This window comes from Megalops cyprinoides, chromosome 6 (genome assembly GCF_013368585.1).
Source record: "Megalops cyprinoides isolate fMegCyp1 chromosome 6, fMegCyp1.pri, whole genome shotgun sequence".
NCBI classification, from domain to species: Eukaryota; Metazoa; Chordata; class Actinopteri; order Elopiformes; family Megalopidae; genus Megalops; species Megalops cyprinoides.
Window position 1 is genome coordinate 29,720,086 of NC_050588.1, and position 24,426 is coordinate 29,744,511.

General features: G+C 43.7%; 1 protein-coding gene across 20 annotated transcripts in view; it reads right to left on the reverse strand.

Moving 5' to 3' along the window:
• Window positions 1-24,426, reverse strand: part of dock3 (dedicator of cytokinesis 3) — a 179,592-nt gene that overhangs the window by 34,430 nt on the left and 120,736 nt on the right. For 11 of the 20 annotated variants that reach the window (XM_036530871.1, XM_036530868.1, XM_036530862.1 and 8 more), the window contains 8 exons: window positions 20,635-20,676; window positions 20,219-20,373; window positions 13,592-13,673; window positions 13,368-13,428; window positions 11,932-12,079; window positions 4,637-4,725; window positions 2,170-2,295; window positions 577-594 (listed from right to left, as the gene is read on the reverse strand). In XM_036530871.1, coding sequence (XP_036386764.1) covers window positions 577-594; window positions 2,170-2,295; window positions 4,637-4,725; window positions 11,932-12,079; window positions 13,368-13,428; window positions 13,592-13,673; window positions 20,219-20,373; window positions 20,635-20,676 — 721 coding nt within the window. The remainder of the gene's footprint in view (window positions 1-576; window positions 595-2,169; window positions 2,296-4,636; window positions 4,726-11,931; window positions 12,080-13,367; window positions 13,429-13,591; window positions 13,674-20,218; window positions 20,374-20,634; window positions 20,677-24,426) is intronic. The other 9 variants (XM_036530880.1, XM_036530876.1, XM_036530879.1 and 6 more) reach the window with 1 other exon arrangement.

The window sequence follows — 24,426 nt, forward strand, 5'->3', positions numbered from 1 at the left end:
GTCTCACTATGTGCACTCTCTAAAAACCTCCTCCCACACTTCACCCTCAAACAATTACGCGAATGTGACAAGTTAATTGAAAGAGCAAGAAGGAGGGAATAATACGTGCAATTTACAAATGGTGAATGGTATTTAAAAAAGCCCTTCTGCGTGGAATAGTGCCAGGAAGGTTTCAATGGCTGACCATACAGTGGAGAGGCACTAATATGAGGAGGAAAAAGTGACAGCTCTGCTCTGCTCTGCTGCCAGTGAGAAATCACTGCAGTCACTGCCCCAATCGATCCTGCCAGGGTCTTAGGAGATTGGGGCCCATTAATAAGCTTCGGATGTTCAAAGAGTGGATGGTTTGGAGGAAGAGGAATGCAAGAAGAGCCTGAGTTAAAGCATGTTCTGATCCTGATTCCTCAGGAAAAAACAGCTGTGGTTAGCGAGTTGGAGGGCTAGGGCTAATGGCGGCGGAGGGGGGGGGGTGGATGGGGGCCCAGACAGGCTAGGGGGGTCTAGAGAATGGTAGGTCAAGGAAAACAGCAGCATGTTCAGGGTGCAGACACAGGCACAGGCAGGTATGGCACTTACACTCGACTATCTTCACCTCTATGATGCAGGGTCATAGAGCAGGGGCAGGGGGTGCCAGGAGAGTTGTGAGAGACAGAGAGAGAGGGAGAGAGAGAGAGAGACACAAACACACACACACACACACACACACACACACACACACAGATCACTGACACATGATAAGCGAGTTCTCAGACACTGGACTGGAATTCACTTTGCTCAAGCCCACTGCTCAGAATGAGATATTGCTTTCTGATGCCGATAAATGGCAGGCCATTGACCTGGTGACGATCATCTTATTGAATTTTGCCTTGAAATAAATGCCAGGGTTGTTTGAGAAGATCTGGCGCATGATTGGGAAACTCTCGACTTGAGGGCCACAGGGAAATCACAGGGGATTCTGGGATTTCAAGTCAACTGACTCCACTGACTCACCATCAGCCGTTATTTGAATCAGAAGCTGAATTGCCTCTATATTCCAGGTACAGAGAGTGAGTAATCATTGGAATGTACCTGTGGAGCCTGCAAATACCCAATGCCCTTTACTTGCCTTTAACTGGCCTTTACAATGGCCTAATCTGTCTCAAAAACACACAGTACACAACTCTTTTACTTGAGCTAGCTCAACAAATGAATGTTGGAAAGCTGATTCTTTTATTTTCTTAATGAGGAGAAACTGGAGTCTCACAGGGAGCTTGAGCTGCACTAAAAAAAAGGCAGAACACATGAAATGGAAGAAGGCTGAGCAGACTATTGATGCCATTTGAAACACCGTGCACTTAATCAATGCACGCAGGGATAGCGGCAGGCAAGGAAATCCACTTCCTGTGGCCAGAGAGGAAAGCAGAGTGGAACTACGGTCTGACATTATTGCCCGCAGACTCCAAGGAGGAGAGACGGAGAAAGCAGCTCTGCACCATGCCATTTCTTAAAGGGTGACTCAGGGCCCCTAAAATAGATATACAGTTTTAATAACCTTGCAGTAATAATGGATACTTATTTCCCAAGGGAGTGGTGAGTCACAGGGAAAGGGGCTTCTTCAAAGGGCCTTGGCAGGGTGTAGCTTCTGCTAACCACAAGAATAGAGCTCTAACAGGGCTCGGGAGAGGGTCAGAGCTAAGCAGAGCTGAAGTCAGCCTGTGTTAAGCTATAGACGGGAAAGACTGAGAACAAACACCTAAACACCCCATCTTCTCAGACAGCAGCTCCACATTGCTGCTCTCCCCATCTATTGTTTGTTGAAGGTTAGATACTGTTTTCGTTTATGTTCAGCTTATCTGAAATGGACAACCTCGTCTTAGCACTTGCATTAAAAACGAGTCAACTCACAGATCAAGTAGTCAGTCAGATCACTCACCACGCAGTGTTCAGTAAAGAGAAGTATTGTATCATCTATGGGAAATTCACAAATCCCCTTTCTCTCTCTCTGTTCCACCCACACGCACAAAGATATGCCAAAATCTTATCATTAGCGTTTCTAAGAGAGACATTTTATCCTAGAATACCTGCCCACATGCACTGATAAACTCACTTAGAAAAGCCAATGTATCACCTTGGTAATTACTACACACACACACACCCTACTCCCGCAGTTCATTAGTAAGCACCCCTCACCTGGCATGATGACATCAGGGAAGCCCAGCTTGCGGGTAATGGCCACGCCCCGGTTAAATATCATTGGATTCTCCCTGCGGATTTGTTCCATCTCCCCTCGTAGCAACTGGAGGGAAATAATCAGACCTGAGGAGAGACAAGAGAGATGCAGAATCAGAGAACAAAAAGGGAAATAAAGAGAGGAGGAAGAAGAAGAAAAAGAAGAAGAGGAAGAGGAAGAGGAGGAAATAAAAAGATGAGGGGAACTGGAAGCATACTGAAGAAGAAAGAGGAAAGGGCAATAAAGTGTGCAGACAAAAGAGGATAGAAAGCTTGTCAGTGGGAAACTCTGCTGATGGAAATATGTACTTCAGCTGACTGCTCTGAATGCATCTTGATTCAAAACAGAACTTGTGCCTACCCATGTTTAGGCTGTAGGGATGGATTCAAAAATAAAATAACGGGGGAAAAGGCTTTAGGTCCACAGTAAACCAGACACTGTCCTATAATTAAAACAAGCAGTTAACAGTATAGCAGAGTCTGACAGAATGGCAGCTGTTTCTACTGCAAGGAATTGCTTTTAATGATACAGACAATTTTCGCTCTGCCCGTGAATCCTTCTTTCAGATTTTTTTTTTCCAAACCATTTAGACTAGAAAACCTCCAGGTAATTTATCTCCAGTAGTTTGAAGTTTCATAAATTTTGCATGGTCCCAGAAGAAGACTCCTTCAAGCCTCACTCCAAGCAATAACTCCCACATACTGCACTGTCTTTCTCCGCAGACCCATTCAGTTCTGTCTAAACGAGAGGAACAAGACACATACCAGAGACAGAGCCTGCCAGAGAAGCAAAAGGCACAGTCACAAAATGACAGCCCTTCAACAAAAAGAGCTCAAATTCTTTTATACAAAACCCCTACTTTTCTTCATTTAAACAGCCATACGCAAATAATGCTCACATCAATCAATAAGACCGTTGGACATCATACTTGAAGCCAGCGTTTGTGGCATATAACGGCATTGCCAGTAGGAATTCTGTGTCACCATCACAATGACTGTGTGGACAGGAGCCGGACATGTGGCTGTGAACATTAAATTCTGGACACATTCTTGACACAATCGTTCTGCAGAAAAACAAAGTTAAAAATGTCTGAGGACGTCTCTTTTTAGATTGTTTATGAATTCATATCCCACCTTTTAAAGGGGGGTGTGCTGCTGTGAATGTTTATCTGCTCATTTTCTTGGGTCTTTGTGATCTACACATGGCTGTGCATATGATGTTATATATGCATAACCTAATTGTCCCATCCCTGGGGTCCCTCTATTTCAAGCTATTACACTCCATGGCCCTCTAGGTAATTTCTTCCAGCCAGGGGGAACAGCATGCATTTTTAAAAGCCAATTAGATTAATTTTCTGTGTGTGTGTGTGTGTGTGTGTGTGTGTGTGTGTGTGTGTGTGTGTGTGTGTGTTGGTGTGTGCATGCGTGTGTGCACGCGCATGTGTGCGTGTATGTGCATGCAAGTGTCTATGCATGTGCCTCTGGGGTGTGTACATATGCCCTAATGATTGAAATGTGTGCTGTATCAGACTGACAGAATAATGACACAGGGATCTATAGCTCTGGTCTTCATTAATTCTCCTGCAGTGGGGGTATCTGGGGTGGCAGAGACCATGAAAATTTAAAGGAGATGGGTGGCTAGGTTAGAATATGTGGAACATGTGGAACATCTAACTCCTGTTTCATGTACAGGTTGATAAATGCTTCATCTATATGTCAAAGGAATGGACATATATGAATAATGGTTATGTTATTGTGAGGTTGGCTCTTTGGGAGGGCATCAATTTCATTTTGGAAGTGAAGGCCCTCTTTTTATAACCCTGTCTTTCATTCTCTGAACTGGCGAATTTCTTTGAGAGGTCCTGGCGCAGAGTGAGTGACACGTGGTGACAAAATACTGTTAGTGTGCCGCGCGCTCTCTCCCCCGGATCAGCGACACAGACTCAGCCGCCACGGCCTTGAGAGGCAGCGCGGTTTATGGGGATTGCTAGCGGACGAACGCGGGAGCGCCCCTGCGCAGGGCCGCCTCCATTCGTCAAATGGAATTATTGAGCACGAGCATCCATCACGCTCCCTCCCCCGGTCTGTTCCCTGAGTCAGTCTGCCTTCTGACCAACGCAACACTGCACATCACAGAGCATCCCTCAACGCAGGCAGTCGCCTTCCTTCAATTCCCGCCTGCACCGCTGCCCTGCAAGCACACTCTCACTAAACGTGCTGTCAAAATGGCTACCGCAGAAACACGTGTACTGAAACAACAGTGAGGAGCAGATAAAAAGAGCCAGCAAAAATCTGAAGCAACATTTCATTTTAGTCCATAATTTACTAGCTTGCATCATTAAACAAGATGGCATGCATTCTTACAATATGACACGGGGAAATGTAAAATTAAAATGGACAGGGAAAAAAAACGTAAAAAATTACCTACCATAGTTGGTGCTGGGAGCTGTGTATTTGGTGCTGGACTTGCGGATGATGTTTTCATGGATCTGGTACCACTCATTTTCATTATTACATCTGATAATAAAGGGAAAAAAAGACATTAGACTTACATTGTATATATAATATCAAAACTGAGCAGAGAAGAAAAGGTAGTGTGGTGCACTGAGGATCATCAGGATTGCACACACAGAATATCAGAATTTCACTAAACAGAATATTGAGCTGTTCAGGGCCCACAATGTACTGCAAAATCCTCATGAATCCATGTATGCTCCATGAATAAGACTTGAACACCTAACACCCTTCAAACTCGTTTTTATGTTGCTCATGACAAGGTTAGGATAAGGTTAGGTTAGAACACAGTTATGTGTTGAAGACATTTCAACTCCTGAGTTCAACCTTTTTTTTCCCACTGGTATAGACATGTTCACATGTTAATAGGCACGTGTGGCCTCTACTTCAGAGTGGAGCTGTTAATAGAGTGGCTTTTCCCTGAGCTATCTTCTTGCTCACTTTCCCCTGTGAAACAGCAGAGTACTTATGATTATACACATGGAGTGGGTAAGTGACATGAGTGGGAGGCGAAAAGTACGTTCTGAAGCATCACTCGACTGTCCAACACCCCCTCCACTGCAACACCATACTGTGTTTTTAAGGCTAATGAAAAGATGGTTCAGATCACCACTTCTCTTTACTCCTCCCATTACCATCACCAAGATAGAGGACCAGAGGCTGCTGAAAGAGACGATATGGCATTGGACAGTCATTGCTACAGCTACAGCTACACAGTTCAAAAAAAATAAATAAATATAAATATATATATATTTATATATATATATATATATATATATTTATATATATATATATATATATATATAAAATACAGTTGCCAACAAAGCCAAGTCATCAACGCAGCCATTAGCTTTCTACTGGCAAAGCAATCACAGCACTTCAATCACAGCAAGCATGAAATCAGAAAGAGGAAGTGCTCAGAAGAGGACTGCTGTAAAGCACAGGACCTGGGCTGCATTTTAATCTGAAGCACCACAGGGCTGCTGGAGGGGAGCCTTGAAATTTTTAAGTAAAGCACTGTTATGCCTCTGAGGACTGTAATTTCTTTAATGACCAGCACTGTGCCTGCTCTCTGAGCCCCGTGTCCCATTTCTGTCCACTTCCTGGCAGAGCCGTTCCCTTGGGATCAGAGGGCGCCGCACAGCTGCAGTCTCTGTGCTTCTGTGCTGTGACTAAGGAATCCTTGCTCTATCAGGCTTTTTCTTCCCTCCCTGTTGTAATCTCCCACTGTGTCCATCTGTCCGCGAGTCAGGACTCCCTTTCTGTGCCCTCCGGGGCTCTGCTGGCATCATACCAAGGTGGCTCTCCTTGGCTCTAGTCTGTCTCATAGATTCAGAGTCAAATCACATCAAGACCACTCCAACAATCCATTGCGGCAGCACCGATCATCTCTGAGAGACCATACCTTGCTACATTCTGGGCAAAATATACTACAACAGGGGCCTGGAGTACCAGAGTTGTTTCTATTTTTTTGTTCTATCGGAGCTGCTAATTACATAATTGCATAAGTTAATACGTAAAATTAATTCAGGCAACTGTGTGCTTGAGGTACTCAGCATCTCACAATTCCGACACTGAATCACATGCATTCATTTCGTGTAAAAAAAATTGATTCAATTATGTAATTAAGAGCTTAGATGGAACAAAAAACTAGAAACATCTTCAGCACCCCATGACCAGGGTTGTCTAGTCATGCAATACATTGTCAACAGGCATAATGATGATTTTAGCATGAAAATGAGCTTTAAGTATGATGCAGTTGGTTAAACAAAAAAATGTAGCACCTACTTTCACTGGGAATGTGTATAAAAAGTAGTTACAAACAGCAGTAATGCTCTAGTTGAAGTCATGGAAAAACCCCTAGTATGAGCTAGAAAATAGACTAAATGTTATTTAAGAGAAACTGAATATTCACTTTCATCTTAAATAGCTCCCCATACATCACCTCCCACATCACTTCCATACTAAATGAATGGCCTGGGTGGTCATCACTGGATCAAATTCCTTTAGCCAGTTAGCATTACCAGCTTTTAAATCCCAGTCAATTTTCATTGACCAGCTCAAGGCACATTTTCTGCCATTAAGCATGGTTTAATTTACTATGATTTATGCTTCATCTGGGAAGTCTGAATTCCCAGAAATCAGAGCTCGAATTTTAGAATTAACTGAATTTTAGAATTAAACAAAACACATTCTGTTCCAGGAACAACTGCACAATTCTAAACTAAATGAAAAAGTTGAAAAGAGTTGAAAAAGGAAAATTTGTTCGATTTCTGGGTTTCACCCATGTTCCATACGCGTTGCCTCCTCATTTCTCTGTTTGCACTACCTGCATTCCGGTTCTGAGGCATGAGGCTATGGCAGAGGGAGAGGGGGCCACAGCTGTGTGGGCGTGGCTGCCTCACACACACCAATGAGAGCGGAGGCACTGCTGAGGTTTTTGCAGGAGAAATCAGCACCACGGACAGCTGCCCAGCCCTTCCCATGCAGCTCACCTGCACAGCATCCCCAGTTCTCACAGCTGCAGGTACTCTGTAAGGCAGCTTGGCTCACACGACAGATGGCCTCCCACAAGCCAGAGATGAAGTGGCTTCAAAGATGTGGCAATTGCCCTGATGCCCACTGGTAAACATCTTGTTTTTTTAGCATCTTTCCTATCTACATCCAGCAATAGGGACTTTACAGCTTCTGCTGAATGTGTTGAATTATGTTGCTGTAGACATGGAAATAGGCTTGCTGGAAATTTCTTTCTCAGTTTTACTCCACTTCATAACAAGCCAAGCAACCTGACAAGTTTTAATTAACATCAAGTTTGGACTTTTAGGTACTTTCCCATTTTTGTTCTACTTGTACCATTTTTTCACTGCCTGCAGAATGAATAATAAATGGTGATCTAAGGGCTTGAGTGCTTTCTGGCCTTTCTCTGGCGTTTGCTCCGCTATGACACCCTAAGTAGCACCACTGATGTGTTCACTAATTAAAAGCTTTTTGCAGAAGTGTCATATTTTTAGGGACTGGAGCTGCACAAACCCATTCCTGGACAGCCCATACATGTACTGGTTTTTATTCTGTCTGAAAATGCAATTCTCCAAGCGTAATGAGTATTTAATTGATCCCTACGGTGAATTGGCCATTTGCAATCATCTCCCTCCTGAGGGTGTATTATCTTTATATGTGTAGCATGTTTATTCAAGGACTTGCTAATCAATTGGATCAGCTCTCAGATAACTACTGGAATGTGTTATATAGCAGTTCCATTAGGAAGCAGTTATTTGCTAAAGTGATTGACGCAGGGAATTGTGCTAGAGTCAAAAATGCTGCAAGTGTAACTGTAACAAGTGTAACAGTGACTGTATTCACCCGAGAAGAACTGAGTCTGGCTGGCCTTGCTGTGTGCTCAGTTCTGAGGCGTTTCTAAAGGTCATCTCTTGAAGAAGGTTAGAGATGAGGGACAGACTTCCACACCATCATCAGTAAGTATTGTGAATGAATGTGCCTGACACAACAGATTCAAGAGGGGAATCTCAACAGGACATGGCAGTCACCAGGACTAGTTCTAGTCTTTTTTTAATGAAAGCATTTATAAAAATAAGGTAGACCTTTGCATTTAAGAACATTATCATTATAATCTCTATTTCCAGCGTTTTTGTAGCTAAACATATAGACAGTCAACAAGTGGCTACAATCAGATGTTGTGAATGCTATGTAGCAAATGTTCCTGCTGATATCTGTTATAACATTGTTCTTGTATAATCATAGCTCTATGATTGCTAAATGTTCTCCTCTTGCTATGAGTTCATCTTCCACTAGCACCCCCTACATTTTAGTCTCTTCTTTATGGATCTCAGCCTTTTTCTCCTGCTAAATGATGGGATAAATGGCACATCAATTACAGAATTTCACAGTCTTTTACTACTTTTTCTCATCTCCTACAAACATCCCTTTAAACAATCAGCAAGTGGACAACATTCCAATATAACACTATTGTAATGTATTACATAATAGCATTATTTTAAAAAGCCATTTCAGGTGTTTTAACTACTGTATAGAAGTAACAAATTACAAAGAGCATTCTTATATTAACTACTTTTTAACAAAAAAACACGGATACATTTATCAGATAGGCAGATTCTGATAACTGCACACCCTTTCGGTATCAGTTTTTCTCCCTCCTCCACTCATGTATGCTTCCAGCAACATGTTCTCTTTCAACGCGGCCACCTGTGCAGAGAATTCTCACCCCTCCTTATTCATCTTCAGAGGTGCCTCCGAAACAGTGAAGAACAGAATTTGCTCTGCCTCCTCAATGATTGTTTTTGCAGAGCTCTGAGCTCTATCAAATTAGCGTCAGATAATCCCTTCCACGGGCGGTGCACAGGAGCTGCTGAGCGGTTGACGGTGTTCCAGTGCAGGCGGCGCTGCCCCGCACAGGTGACAGTTTAATTAGCCTGAATGCGAACGGTGTTGCGGGAGCGGGCGCACAGAACCTCATCTGTATTCCTGGAGGTGCCTTTAGTTCATCATCGCTTCCACTAGCAAACATGGGGTCACATCTGCACACAAAAGGGTTCGAAATCACAATACCCCCTACTACTGGATTGTCTGACCTCAGCTTTGAGCACTGGCCAGGTCTAAGAGGAAGGTTTACAACGACATTGGCTTCTTCAAACAATGTGTAATTAGGCCTGACTGGGAATGAAATCAGTGTGGTGAAACAGGCCAAGATCAAACAATATGCTCCCATCAGCAGCAAGCTTACAGTGCGTGACACCAGAGACCTCTGGACTTACAGAAAATGTCCTTTCACAGGAAATAAGTAAAATTAATAAATTACCATGAATTAATGGCTAAAACATGTATGCACTTAATTCTTCAAAAATGGTTCTGTATGCCTGCAACTCCTCTTTGTGCTGCTTGCATTGCAATAGTTTTGTCCCCACTAGGTGTCCTCACATTACTGACTCACTGTGGTTGCTACTGCCCACAGACTGAATCTCTCTTCCCTCCCACTCTCTCTCATACACATACACACATGTATACTTCTTTTTTTTATCTCTCTCACACACTCTCAGACAAAACACATACATATTTGCACTTTCTCTTTCCTCTCTCTCACACATAAAACATTCTCACCGTCTCACTCCCTTTCTCTCACACACGCAAACATTCTCACTCTCTCCCTCTCTTGCTCTCAAACACATTCCCATTCCCCCCCCCGCCAAATATTCTCACTCTCTCTCCCCCTCTCTTGTCTTCTTTCTCTCAGCTATGGACTGCACTGTGAGTGGGCAGCGTCTTTGCTGCTATTTTGTACCTCTGCAGCGGTGCTGGAAATACTGCCTTCCTACATGAGCTGATGCGCCTGTGCGCTGTTCTGCGATTTAAAAATGGCATCCACCAAAAAAGAATCTTCAGCCGTACTTTCATCAAATCAGGTGGACAATTGAACTGATTGAGTAGGATCTGGGGGATTACTCATGCATTCAAAATAGGGCTGGCGCTTCCATTACATTTATCGAGCTAATGTTCACTTCCTGCAATTTCTGGATTTGTATCAAAATCTTTATTTAAACTTTGGTCAAAAGTAGTCAGTATATGGCTGTACATTCACAACATTAGGTACGCTGTAAGAGAGGAAGACAATTGCATCACTCTGCTGACTGTATTACACAGTGAAAGACTAGCTCTCAAGTTGACAAAGAGCTCCAGTTGTGCTGCACTGCATCAGACTGTGAAAAGCAGCATTACCCCTGCAGTGTGTCTGGGTCGTCCTCTAGCCGGGCTAGAATTTCCCCTAACCTACGCCAAACCGACATGACCTCACTGACATGGATCCCTCTGCTGAGTGCCACAGAGTGCATGCTGGGAGATCGCTTACATTTTATTGGAAACCGCGCATACAGCGTGAGAAGCTGCAGGCCTGGAGCCAGGAGAAACACACCCCTTCCACAGTTCTACAGAGAGGTGGCGGGACTTCCAAAATCATTTAGACAATAATGATTGCATAGAATCAAGAAAAGACTTCGAAAAATCAAAGATGCTACACGGAGGTGAACTGTGAATTCACAATATCCAGCTTATATAACAGGAGGCACCTAAGGTAGCCACATTCTGAGGTAGATGCGCTCAGATGCACTCTAATGTCCCACTCTTCTCCCTGGTGCACCAAGGCAGACAATCACTGATCTCAGTAGACGCTCACACTCGTGGAAACACAAGCAAAGAACTTGATTTTCCATGACTTTCTGACAGCAGGATTGCCTGCACATCACAGCAAATCACAGCAAATCACAGCAGGCCCTTTGGTTCCCTAGACAACATCAAAGTGCCACAGCTCTCTGAGCTTCGCTGCACACACAAGCAGGGAAGGGCAATGAAGGGGAGAGCACTCTGATGAAGAAACCGTGCCAATCATGAGACATGGGCGGGATCCTGGTGCTAACAGATGTTAGAGCTTGAGTCACCGGCTACACCGAGCAGTACAGCATGTGCCACAGGAAGGACTGTGCGGAGCACGAATCTGAACACTCCCACACTTAATCGAGACCCCCGGAGGGAGTCTAAAAACAAGACAAAAGAGTTTAAGTCCATTTTGCATTTATGGTAATGAGCAGGAAGAACAGCACAGCTGAGAGTCATGTCTGCGAGTCTCGCTTCATCAACGTTAAATGCAACATGCAAACACATTAAATATTGAAATCAGGCTGGAAATATCAGCTGCTAATGGGAACCGCGCCGGAGCACTTTAACATCGCACAGTCACACTTTTCAAAAAATAAAGTGGTTTTCAAAATGGGCTGGCGGAGCAAATGAATGCGTGGTGAGAAATGGCAGCAGAAATGCAAGGGCCACTATCATCTCACAGCGTTAATGTCTTCATTTCAAAGAGAGGGGGGACCCTGTCTATTTATTTTTCCTGACACAGATGGCATGCTGAACATCAGTATTACAAATGGGTGTGTGCGTTGCGACTCTACATCATATCAGACCTACTGCTGGATGCAGATAATAGGGTATGCATTTCAATGCATCGATGAAGTCATGCTGCTGGGTATTTAATAAAGAGCTCCGTGCTGGTCTTCACCTTCAGACATAGGACTGGGGGACGATAAATTGCATGTGTGTATGCACATGCGTGTGTGTGTGTGTGCGTCTTTCACTGCATATGCGGGGGTGTGCACAAGCACATGTCATTAAACGGGTACTCACGTGTAGACTTTGAGCACGAAGTCTTTCTCCTCCTTCAGCTCAGAGATGGTCTGCAGCACATCACTCATGGCCAGCACTGCACAGCCGTAGGGACGCCGGTACTGCACATGGGGTGGGCCCTTTTTTGAGTCGTTCAGCAGCATCCGGCCTGCAAGACCACACAGAGGCTAGTACTGCTGCTCCACCCACTACCCCTCAGCCATTCTCTCACTATTTCCTTTTCTTTGCTCATGATGCCTTTCTATTTACACATGGAAGTAAAAGACAGTTTTAAAAATGCAACATATCCCATGTGCTCCTCCTCATGTAGACAAACACTGCAATGTACATGTGCATGTCTCCTGCAGTGAATATGAACTAGCATCCATGGCATCTGCAATGCAGTGACAATGGGGCTGTCTGTCACAGCTTAAATGTTTCCTAATGTGCCTGCCATGTATATATAAAAAAAAAACAGACAGACAAAAGAGGTCTGCACATTCAAATTTAAGGTGACAATGTGCGTGTTCAGTAAGAGGTGCCAGGAAACCCCTGGACACAAGCGCACACAACCGAAGTGGCACACAGCGTTAAAGCGCTGGAAGGCTGGGGTGACATTTACATGGCTGCTTCATACGATGGTCCTCCACCACGGCAGAAGTGTGCCCTCTATAATTAAAGTCCCTTTCCTCTGGCACAGACCAAAAAAAAATAAATATCAGCTTCCGCGGGAGTCCAGATCTGGCTGCTCAGTGCCATGATTTATTCAGTGAAATCTCTCCCTCCCTCCCTGCCAGGCCGTCTGAATGTAAATGGGAACTTGAGAGACGTGAATGGAAGGTGTACAGAGAGTGCCGGCGGGCAGGGAACAGGGCGCCCTCCTCTGGCTTCACAGTCCACACAGCAGCGAAGACCAGAGCAGGGTGCCCCCCTGCCGCACCGCTCCCCAGATGACATCACCCCCTTCATGTGCCACTTCACACATGATCAAAGGCTTCAGAAAGCACTGGCCACGACAGTCTGCAGAAAAAAAGACTCTTTTGTCTTCTCTCCGTCCCTCTCTTTTTTTGTCCCTTTTACACTGGCATGTAGCAAAACGCCTCTGTGAAGAGAAAAGACAAATATTGTTTCCAAATTCCTACCCTCGGGGCAGACAATGGGGACTCACAAGGCCGGAGATGCGCGTGGAAGCACTAACGAGAGGGTGCTGGATGCGGTGCGGTACCTACGCCCTCCCTCCCCCCTCCCTCACTAGGCGCCTGTGTGGAGACCGTAACACAATGCAAGCTTGCGTAACAGCACTCAAAGTGCAAGTGGCGCCGAGCACTGAGCGACGGGCGAGATGCGTGGGCGGGCGTCTCTGCCACATTCACTCTGCTTTAAGGAACAGGAAGCCTCAGCTCGTTTAGGTTTATCTGGATAAAAACTGGATTCCAAAATATCAACGGACAGCTTACCAGTTCTTATGACATGTGACACAATATAGAGGTCCCTCTTCATGTCCTTATTGCTCAGATCCTGAGAGGTAAACAATAGGTACCTTGTTACATAAACAGTGTTAAACACTTATTGTAATTAGCGGTATAATTGTTTAGTTGCACAAAATATCCTTATAGCTATTACTATGATCAACATCACCATGGTTATCGGCATAAAAAAAAGATGGTTTTAGAAGAGTTACCGTGAAAAGAGCGCACAGACGATCAACCTTCTCTGGATTCTTTGGACCTCCGTTCTTGTTCAGCCTCACCATGAACTTCTCACTGAAAAGACAAAGGGCAAAGCTTTAGACCACAGGCAAAGCAACTAGGGAAGTGACCATTTAACATGAGATTAACAGATTCATACCACAGTGAAAGAAAAGCTTTAGACCCCTAACTTAATTATGAGCAACATCATGCTACATAATGTACTCAAGGTAATGGCATTGAACAAGTAAATGTGTTGTCAGTGCTTCCAACCAGCAGTCACTGAAACCTACAGGAATACTTATCTATAATGCTCAGAATATTAGGCTCAGTTATACACTGTTCGGTATTAGGATACTGTGCCAGGGGTCAGGTTACGCCGCAGGAAGTCTGCAAACTGGGCCGCAATTGGCCCATGGCCTCAAAGCACACCCTCCCTGTGGGAATTCATACCAGCTCTCCCACAGTCATGAGAGCCAGTCTCATAAAATGTGGTGGTTAGGAGAAGATTCCATTAAGTTGGGAAAAAAAAAATCATAAAATGGCTATTAGAGGAAATGGGAAAGCAGCCATTACAATTACCCTTATCATTAGAACTAGGAGCTTCAGAGCAATTCTTGATACAATAATTCTGACTGAAACAACTGTTATCATCCTCATTACAGAAATTACAAAAAGAATCAAAATTCAAGATAATTTTGCATGGGCTGGAATCACATGCCTGGGCACCGCATTTAAAACTCTCGCTTTACAATCCAAACCGGTCCTTAAAACAACTGGCTACCACTGTATCATTTATACTGTCTGTTAGCCTGGACCCAGCAGGCCCATTTCTGTCTGGAAATCAATGGGAGCATGCTGCCAGAGCCGGGCCAGCAGAGCAAATGAAAGTGTGCTCAATAAAGCCATTCTTTTTCAGCGTGCTCTTTTCTCACATTTAGTCCGCCGGTGTCCCGGGGAAGGAGGGAACCGCTGAGACAGAACAACGAGGCAGTGGGACAAGTGGGCAGGTTTAATCGGATCAGGAGGGCGCAGCGCACACTTCCTGTCTGCTGCAATCTGCCCTAATGGAATAAGGGGCATGCAGGGGCGCCAGCGGGTCCGCAAATGAGCAGAGCAGGCCCTTCAGCACACCTGCCCATGGAAGGACAGTGAGAGGTAGTCTGTCCTTCTCTTATCTCCCCTGTTCTTCTGGGATATTAATAATCCCAATAAGGACAAAAACATGCGCTCACACGGTACCAAATGAAGAGAAAACATTTCTTTTACATCCATAGAGGAGCACAGCAATACCTGAACGTGTGCTATTTTGCACCTCAGTCCAAGTGTGCTGCATTCTGAAGGTGCGGGGAGCGAAAACCCACATTTTGAAAAGAAAAAACGGCCATGAAACGCAATCTCCACACCCTAGCCACAGAGGATCAAAAACGATGATGTCAGTCTGCGCAGTCGCCAAATGTTCCCCCTTCTGCGCAATTTGAACACGCCACATTCCGCAGCTCTGCATACGGGCGGCTCTGTCTTTCAATAGTGATCATTATTTCTGTCAACCGCAAATAAAGCGGCACAGTCTTTCTGTCAATAACGTGCTGGGCTCTTCCACCCAGAAAGGAGGCGAATGTGCCGGAAGGGGCCTCTCGGGAAAAACCAGCTCACTCTGACTTTAACACAATTAAGCACCCAGGGGAGACTGAAGTTTCACAGCAGAAGCCAATCCCACAAGAACAAAATGGGCTCAAACTGTCTGTGAAACTGCAATGCGGTTCACTGGCAAGAGTGTCAGGCACTCATTAACTCCTTACCGGTTCTACAGAACGATATTACTTCCTGCTCTTAACTTCATGCGAATGCCTGGTGGGAAACCCTGAAACACAATTCTCAGTGTACACACTAATACGCAAAAATCGGGTCAAAAACTGTCCGCAAAAAGGTATTCATTGGTAGATATATAGCTTTCCTCACAGAAATGGAATGAACACAGTGGTTTCTTTTATTTCCAAAGAGATGCACTGTGCCACTGAGGTACAAACAGTTTCAAAGTACAAAGTACAAAGTACAAATTACAAATTAATCAAAGCAATACAAATTAATCACACATCAAAAGAATGGTCAAATTGTCTTTACAAGTTCTTTCTTTGATTGGGAAACATAAGTTATTTTGCTTTTAAATGCCAATATGAAAATATTCACCCTGTCCACAAAAATGAACAAACAGCCTTGACATGAAAAATCCCATTCATTATTTTCATTAAAGCTCTGAAGAGAATGTTTCTGAGAATATATGTTCATATGTTCCTCTCAGAATGTATGCAAATGTCACAGTGCATAGACTGCATCTATCATATGGCAGCACCAGGTACTTTGTAGTCATTGATTTTAATCTAATCTTCAGTGGCAACATTGCTTCACAGGACTAAAGGTCTTGGGAAATAGGTCACGGTGAGAGCAAATCATAAGGGCATGGCAATTTGTGGCAAAATGCACATTTGTAAACCAGCTGGGTCACTGAACTCTGACAAATGCCTTCAGAAAACATCACTGAAAAAAACACAACTGGCTCACAGCCTCTGAGAGGAGGACAGCAACCTTTAGCACTCCAAACACACATAATAATCATGGAAATATAAAATCATGAGAACAAGCCATGGACTCCTGCTCATACAAAGATGCAGACTTCCACAGCAACGGCATGTTTCTGGTGCTTGTTAAAATAAGGCAGCTAAGATTAAAATGAAAACCAATCGCAGAATGTGCTGTCTCTGACTCACTGCCGAATAATCCAAGCTAATTCTCCACCATGTCCGTGAAATAATAAGAACTCCTGGTCTCTCACAGGAGTCTGGGGGCTGGAGACAGTGGGGGTGACAGCATCACAGTCAGAGGGGTTGGTGGCGTTGTCACGGACTGCGTGGGACCCTCACAGTCCAGATCGCAGCAGGAGCGTGGATGATCGATGAAGTCATTCTCTGGAATTCTCCTCATTACGAAACCTGCTGCAGCACAAGCCATCTTCCGCCGATATCGCTGTGTGTGGGTGTTCATTTTTAATTTAATGATGGAAAGGTGCTCAAAACAAGAAGTACATTTATAAACGTTCATAAAGATTAGGAGAACAGTTTAGGAGGAATTCATCCTCCAACTTAGAATCCAAAAATAGGCACACAGAAACAACTATCACCACCACTGCTGCTACCACTTTAGGTGCTGCCTTTAAATAATGATCAATAGTACTACAATTACACAAATTATGTGCAAACCAGTGTCAGCAGGGAACAGTAATGTTTGAAAGAGAATTTAATTTTAATATGTACATTATGATATACAGTCTTCCCCTTCCTTAAGCCACCTTGTCAGACAGACTTTTGCTACAGTCAGTCTGGCTACCAAGACAGAACAGCCAGGGTCAGGGTCTTGGACAAACAATGAACTGTTTGCCCCACAGAACACCTTTCTTAAGTACTCGCACTCTTAAGTAATGGTTCTGTGCCAGGGGGAACAGTGTGTGTGTGTGTGTGCGCGTGTGTGAGTGTGTAGTGTATGTGTTTTGTGTGTGTGTGTGTGTGTGTGTGTGTGTGTGGGGGGGGGGGGGGGGGGGTTGGGGTGAATCACTGTATAGAGCTGGTTTTAGCTACATACTTTTAACAAGCTCTATGTTACTATAACAACCTACATTACCCAGGCAAAAGTGGGTGCAGAAAAAAAATCCAATTTAAGGTAACCGCTCTCTGCCCACTTCAGGGCAAGGCGAGGACAGGTTTCGAGTGGGATCTTCGTTAAAAAGTATGTGTGTGAATGTGTGTGTCTATGTATGTATGCGTGTGTGTGTGAGAGAGAGAGAGACAGAGAAAGAGAGAGAAAGTATGTGGGGGTGATCAGAGAGAAAGCAAATGGAGCATGAATCCATGTATCCTGTCTTTTGTTTGGTGCCTTGGAGCCTGTAGGGTCAGGCTGTAGATACATGGAAGGTTGTACTGACAGTGAAACCTGGAACAGAGCCAGATCTGAGGGTGTACACAGTCAGAACTAGTAGGACTAAGGTTGTCGGAAGACAGGAGAGTGGGAAGTAAGCAAGGGGGTGTTAAGTATATATATATATAGACACACACACACTATTTTACAGAGAGGCACTATAACAACAGCGAGGATCCAAAGAATGAGAAAGAGCCAAAGCAAAAGCACTAAGAACATATCCAATATTATTCAAAATGTTGAGACAGTTACAGCCTGTGTGATGCATTACAATGTATTATAGAAGCTGCATCATAGACGCATCCTACAGATGCAATTTCCCATGATAGAATTAGTCAGTTAGTTAATTAGTTAGGTAGAAAAAGTTTATTTTCAAACCAAAAGTATTTAGTTCTGTTCCTCTGTGCTTCACGGATTATTTGGAAACAAGTACAATTTTGATATTTGTTGAGAAGCTCGTGGACCTACCATCTGTCTCCCAGGAGTCCCCAGATCACTTGCATTTTGGGAAGCCGTGACCAGTCCAAATAGAACAGTGGTCATTAAAGGCACTCTCCAGCAACCCACTGCACATATTCGGAGGCAGGCTGGCTGCAGCTCCGAGCTCCTTGGGGGAGCAGAACGAGTGGGTTTACAGAATACTGATGTGGCAGAGCGAGAGCGTGCCATCTCTAAGGTGAGACGGATCAGCGTGACCGCCTGTCCGGGCAGGGAGGTCTCCTGCCCTCACAGAGCACAGGAACGTCCTCGGGAGAATCACATCGGGTCCGAGGCAGCTTCCGCAAACACCGCAATTCCCGCCACCCAGCTGGCATTTTCACACAAATCCGCAGAATCTCCCTCTCTCCCTTTGCACTCCGTCTCCTGTCTGTGGGAATGAAATGCTCCCGCGAGACGATGCAGCTCAGCCTGGCACTATTTCCATCACACACCTCCATGTATCCCTCCCTGTCTCTCTCTCTCTCTCTCTCTCTCTCTCTCTATCTTTCGCTCTTTCTTTAACACACACACACATACGCACACAATGCTTCTGTCACCCTGGAACTTTGGTGAAAGCCTCCTGTCAGCCTGTCCCCTGGCCTCCTGAAATGGCAGCCTTCACACATTCGCACTGGTCTGCCTATCACTTTCCCCTTCAGTCCATCTCTCTTCAGCATCACCCAGAGCAGCAGCAGCACAGGAGCTCACTGGAACACCCGAAAGAGCCAGAATTTCTGAAATGCAGGGATCTGAGACACACCCTGCCTGCTGCCTCTGCCTTGATAACCCACCCAATTCTGTGTGTGAGTCAATATGCCTTAAATAATGCAATATTTACCAGAGAAAAGTCTGCGGAGATGCTCAGTCTCAAGGCCTCTGTTTGCTTTTATTTTTCAGTAAAAACCGGAACATAAAATCTGTTACATCAAGGTTATACCTCCCAATGGGACCCCAAGGTCAAGAGCTGGGATGGTGCTCGTTAATTCCAGCCCCATCGGAGGCCTTTCCATGGTGAGGGAGCTCCAGCAGTTCTCTCGCCTTTCTCCCCCCGCCAATCGAGTGGGTGGGGTGTGATAATGAGTCTACCCCCCCACAGAGGATCATTTCCTGCTCCCCATCTCCAGAGATGAGGAACAGCGCAATGGTCTCCTACTGCCAGCTGTGACCAAATGCCTCAGCACACTGTGGCACCCGTTCTGCACACAGCTCTACCCATCAGCACCACCAGAAATGCAGAAAACGCAGCACAGTGCCAAGACCAGCATTAGTCAGAAATATGTCAATTATCTCACCAAAATCCACAGCTTCTGGTGTATTACCAAATTGGGTGGATGGCTCAATTAAAGTTGGAAGTGATGTGAATGCTGCAGATTATATTACATTAAACTGCATTAATAGTGGAATACCAGAAAATAAAAGGAAAAATCGAAACAGACAGACACTAAGCAATATATAAATGCATGCAGAAATCTTGGTGATTGTTTTTATGTAGCTGAAGACAAAAAAAAATCATACAGAAGAACTACAACAACCTGTGCATAAATAACCTGTGAAGTGGGAAACAAATTTACTTTTTTATTTCAAGACGACTACATGCTACACAAATTAGGAACATAAATAGACATAAATATCTTCAGGGGAATATTTTCAATAAGACCAGACTGACAGCAGCAGCAAGCATAAAGACACCCTCAAAATCTGTATTTGCATTCTACAGATTATGGTGATTTAACAACAAAACCTGCACAGATGTCACTCCCCATTTGTTTACTGTTAAAAACAGTGCCACATAACACAAGGTAAATTGAGAAGAATAAGCAATACATTGTCACCATTAAAGAGCATCTCATGAATATTGAGGGGGGTTATCCAAAGGCCTCTTCTATTTAAACCTCCCACTCAAATGTAATTTGGTATGTTCGCGTGTGAACGTGTGTTTGTCTGACTGTCTAATAGTATGTCTGTCTTTCTTTATCTGTTATGTGACATCCTCCTAATTGCTGTTGGAACAACCAAAAGCACAAACAGTGTTGCTTCTGCAGTAAGTACAATCTGTTCCTACTGAAGTGAGAAACAAAAAAATAAAATGACAAATTTATTAACTGTCATCTTCCCACTAAAAGCATACCCTGCCCCTCAGCACACTAGCCGTTTCCCGTCACGCCCCTCACCTTATCTGCTTGCCCTCCCTCATGTCATAGAGCGAAAAGAAGATGTCAGTGTCCTCGCCGATGGTATTGTAGGTGAAGCTCTTCAGGCTGACAAACAGGTGGTGTGGCACAGGGATTCGGCATGCTTCGCCATGGCGCTGACGCACACTGTCACCCTGGAAACATGACGGAAAACAACTGAGGCTCAAAACCTCAAATGTCATGCAAAGTGAACTGTGTAATGCTGCTCCCCGTAAAAGTTACTACAGGAGTCACGAAAAGTACAAAAACTACTGCATAGTAGTGGGCATACTACGTAGTAGTTTTTGTACCTTTCGTGACTCTTGTGTCCCTCTAAGAACGCACAGCCAGGCTGAATACATTCAGAAGACTTTTTAGCACAGCGACTTCAAAGAGGCGCCCAGAACAGAACATACCTGGGATGAGCTTTGTTGCACGCTGTGCCGACTGGAGAGATGCTGAAAAACACAGGCGCAGAGAAAAAAATGTGTTAGTCTGGGATACACTGGATCAGATACCGCAACCTCGACAATATGTGTGTGTCTGCTCGGTTTAGGGCATAGCACATAAACACCGGTTGGTTCGCTGTCAGGGCTGTCCATGGAAAACACAGAGAGCGTGGCCCCGGGGCAGTGTAGAGCTGAACTGCAGATAGCAGCAGACAGCACAGAGGAGGTAGGGCAGTGTGAATAGTCAAAACTCAAGGCATCTTTGAAAATATGTAGAATGTGGTATACAAATAGTCAGGGAGAGACTGGCACAGGACTAGACTGTAAATGTAGTTTATTTAATCAGCACCTATAATAAGCATTTTACTATAACATGTCAGACCTTTTAACATAATCTACTAAAAATTATTTGAACATGGCAACAAGACATATATTATTATCTTTCAGTTGTTTACCAGAGGGTCTGTACTGACTTTTTTCAGTCTTGCATAGATTGATAACTGCAGGAAACATAAAAATGTTAATGAATTACTATTCTAAAGGCAATTTAGATGAGAGTCAGTCAGCTGGGTGTTGGATGATTACACTGTATTTTGTTTCCACAGGGAGACAGCTTTCTCATCATATAAAATGACAAAAATGAATTAACTGTCTGTTATTACACTTAAAATTTAGGATTAGGATTTAGGTCTGCTCTCTGTGAACAGATAATCCAGGGAAAATTTGGTTGGATGGCCCAAGCATTGACACATTTACTTGAGTGGGTTTGATACACCCAACTTAACACCTTCCCTAGGGTTAATTTTCAAATACAAATGGATGGATTTCCAGAAAGCCTCAAATTAATTTCTACCTCCAATTGGATTTTTAAATTGAATTGATTTATTGAATCTGTACAGGGAAATGAATTATTCATAGAACAACTCAAATGTCCTCTCCCAAATTTCTGTAGCCTTGCTAGATTGTGATTCACAGGGAACTTAAGTGCTTGCTCACTGACCCTTACACACTGCCAGGTATTTGTAAAAATTTTAAAAAATTGCCAAATGTGAACATATCTTTTATAGCTATTCCTAAGAGGGTGAATAAAGGCCTATGGCCACAGGCCTATGGGATTTATGCTGCTATTCTGACTTCAAGGGAAAGGCTTTAATTGTCTTAAGTATGGCATTTTTCAGTATAACAGGCATATTATTCATAACATTTAACATCATATTATCATATTATACAGCATGTTCAGGTATAACAGTGCATTCAGTGCATATTACGCTATACAATTTCAGTTCATGTATATGAGGTCCCCCAGCAGCCTTCCAAAACCTTCTCATCCCACTCACAGACACAAATACAACACATAAACAGACAACTGGACATGCAATTGAATCTAAGGGCAATAATGTGGCATAGACGATAAGGAATCAGGAATCTGCAACCATATCACAAACTATTCTTAATGAAACTGAAGAGCTTCAGTGCATATTCACAGTCGAAACCGATGATATATAAGACCACTTGATAAGCCAATAGCTAATAATTCATAAGTAAATTGAGATACTGAAACATAATTGCATTGAATATCAGAGGAGTTCAGAGGAAAGCGAACAGCATTATCAGGGACACCACACACCCCGGCCAATCCCTGTTCAAACCGCTGCCGTCCGGCAAACGGTTCAAGGCAATAAGATCCCGCACCCAGAGCTATGGCCTCAATCACACCCCTCCCTGCCCAACCGCAGACAGAATACAGGAACTGTGAGCGCACACACGCACACACACACGGGACTGTGACACACACACACTCACACATCAAAGACTGTGACATGCATGCACACACACCCACATGCATGCACACACACCCACCTCCACCCCCAGAACTGCTACCACAGACCAATTTACAACCTCTGCAACTCTATGAATGTGTAAATATAATTTGTGCCTTCAATTTTTTTTAAACATTAAGATGCTAATACCACTGTGTTCTTGAAACATTAAGCTGCTATAACTGCTGTCTTTCTGGCACTGCTTTTATTTATTTGTTGTATTTATGTGTTTTATTTTAACTACATCGGGAGAAGACATGCAAAATTTCATTGTACCTGAGTATAATAACAACAAAGATCATTCTATTCTATTCTATTCTATTCAGTAATACATAATTAGGTCAAAGCAAACACTGGTAGATATTGCAGTGATATATTAAATTATATTGTGATACCTTTCATGCATGCATATATGAATTTATCTTTTTTTTTATCAAATCATTGTAAGGACCATTCTAATTCACGGCAGGCCTTTTTGTGGTTTGCTCTCATCACAAAGTATGGGTAATGTCAGCACGGTGGATAATTAGCAAATTTCAGCAAGGGGCCATTACTATACCTCTTTCTATACTAATTTTTTACCCTTCCAGACCACAGGCAACAGAAGGTTGATCTAAAATCTGAGATAGAGGAAAAACAGATGTGCACCGTCACGCTGGAGATAAATCTTCCACGACGGAGCTGAACATTCCCCACATGGGGCTAAATGAAGTTTTTGAAGTCAAATCCCCTCCACCATAAATCCCAGGCTCACAGTGCATTCACTGCGGTCATCCACAAAGACACCAATGGAGAAATAATGGCAACAATCATTCTCGAAAGGTTTCAGAGAACAATATTATTATTGCTTATTATTGATACTATGAATAAAATAAAACCCCGATCAATGTGAATCCCGACCTGTGAGCAGGCTAGAGGGGACACTGCTGGCTGCACTGGTAATGAAGGAACAATCACCATAAAATACAGTATGAACAACTAAATAATATGCATATTATAAATATATTCACTTCCATTATGAATAAACACAAAAATATTAATATAAGACAGAATACAGACAGCTACACGGTGTGGTCGTAAGTGCGGAGAGGGCTTACTTCAGAAACCCAATTGAGAATTATCAGCTTAATTAAGAAGTTTGAAAACAAATAACTTCCTTCTGTTCTCCCTTTTTATCATTAGGAGGGATAAATACACTCCTCGAGGGACTCATTAATGAGAACTGTATCGCCCTGCCCAGTCAGTTTGAAACAGTCCGTAACAGTGTGGTGAATTTGAAGGGACGGCCTACTTGTCAGGAGCCATAGACAACAAGGAAATGGATGGCTTGTGTAAAGACACATCCACAGTGACACCAAGGGCTCTCAGCATTAACAGGAGCCTCAAGACGGTTCAAGAAAGTTGAAATTATTGTGGTTTTTTTTTTTTGGAAAAACTCAGTTTGGATATGTCTCAATAGGAGAAGGAGAATGGAGGAGATTCAGACACTAGCAGATGGTACTCAAAGTGTTCCTGGCAATTACTGGGCCTTCGGTAGCCAGGAACAGAGTGAGAATGAGGGGGAGAGGGAGAGAGAGAGTGAGGGAGAGAAAGAGAGAGAGAGAGAGAAAGAGAAAGAGAAAGAGAAAGAGAAAGAGAGGGGAGGGGAGAGCTAAAGTAACATCAAGGGGTAGGAATATGTTGGGTGTCAAAAGATTATCATCAATGCAGTATAGAGGCCTTGCAAGAAAACTGTGACAGATAGAGCATTAACTGTTTCTTGCATTTCTTTAAACTGTTAAATACAACTTCTGCTTATCTCTCCACCATAATGCACTTAGATGCCTATCTGTCTTCTATAAACAGAGCTGGGACAGGTGCCTACTGCTCATATAATACGTAAATGACATTGAAGGAGGGCAAACTGACACACAGCTGTGGCTGCTAAAACAGAGGGGAA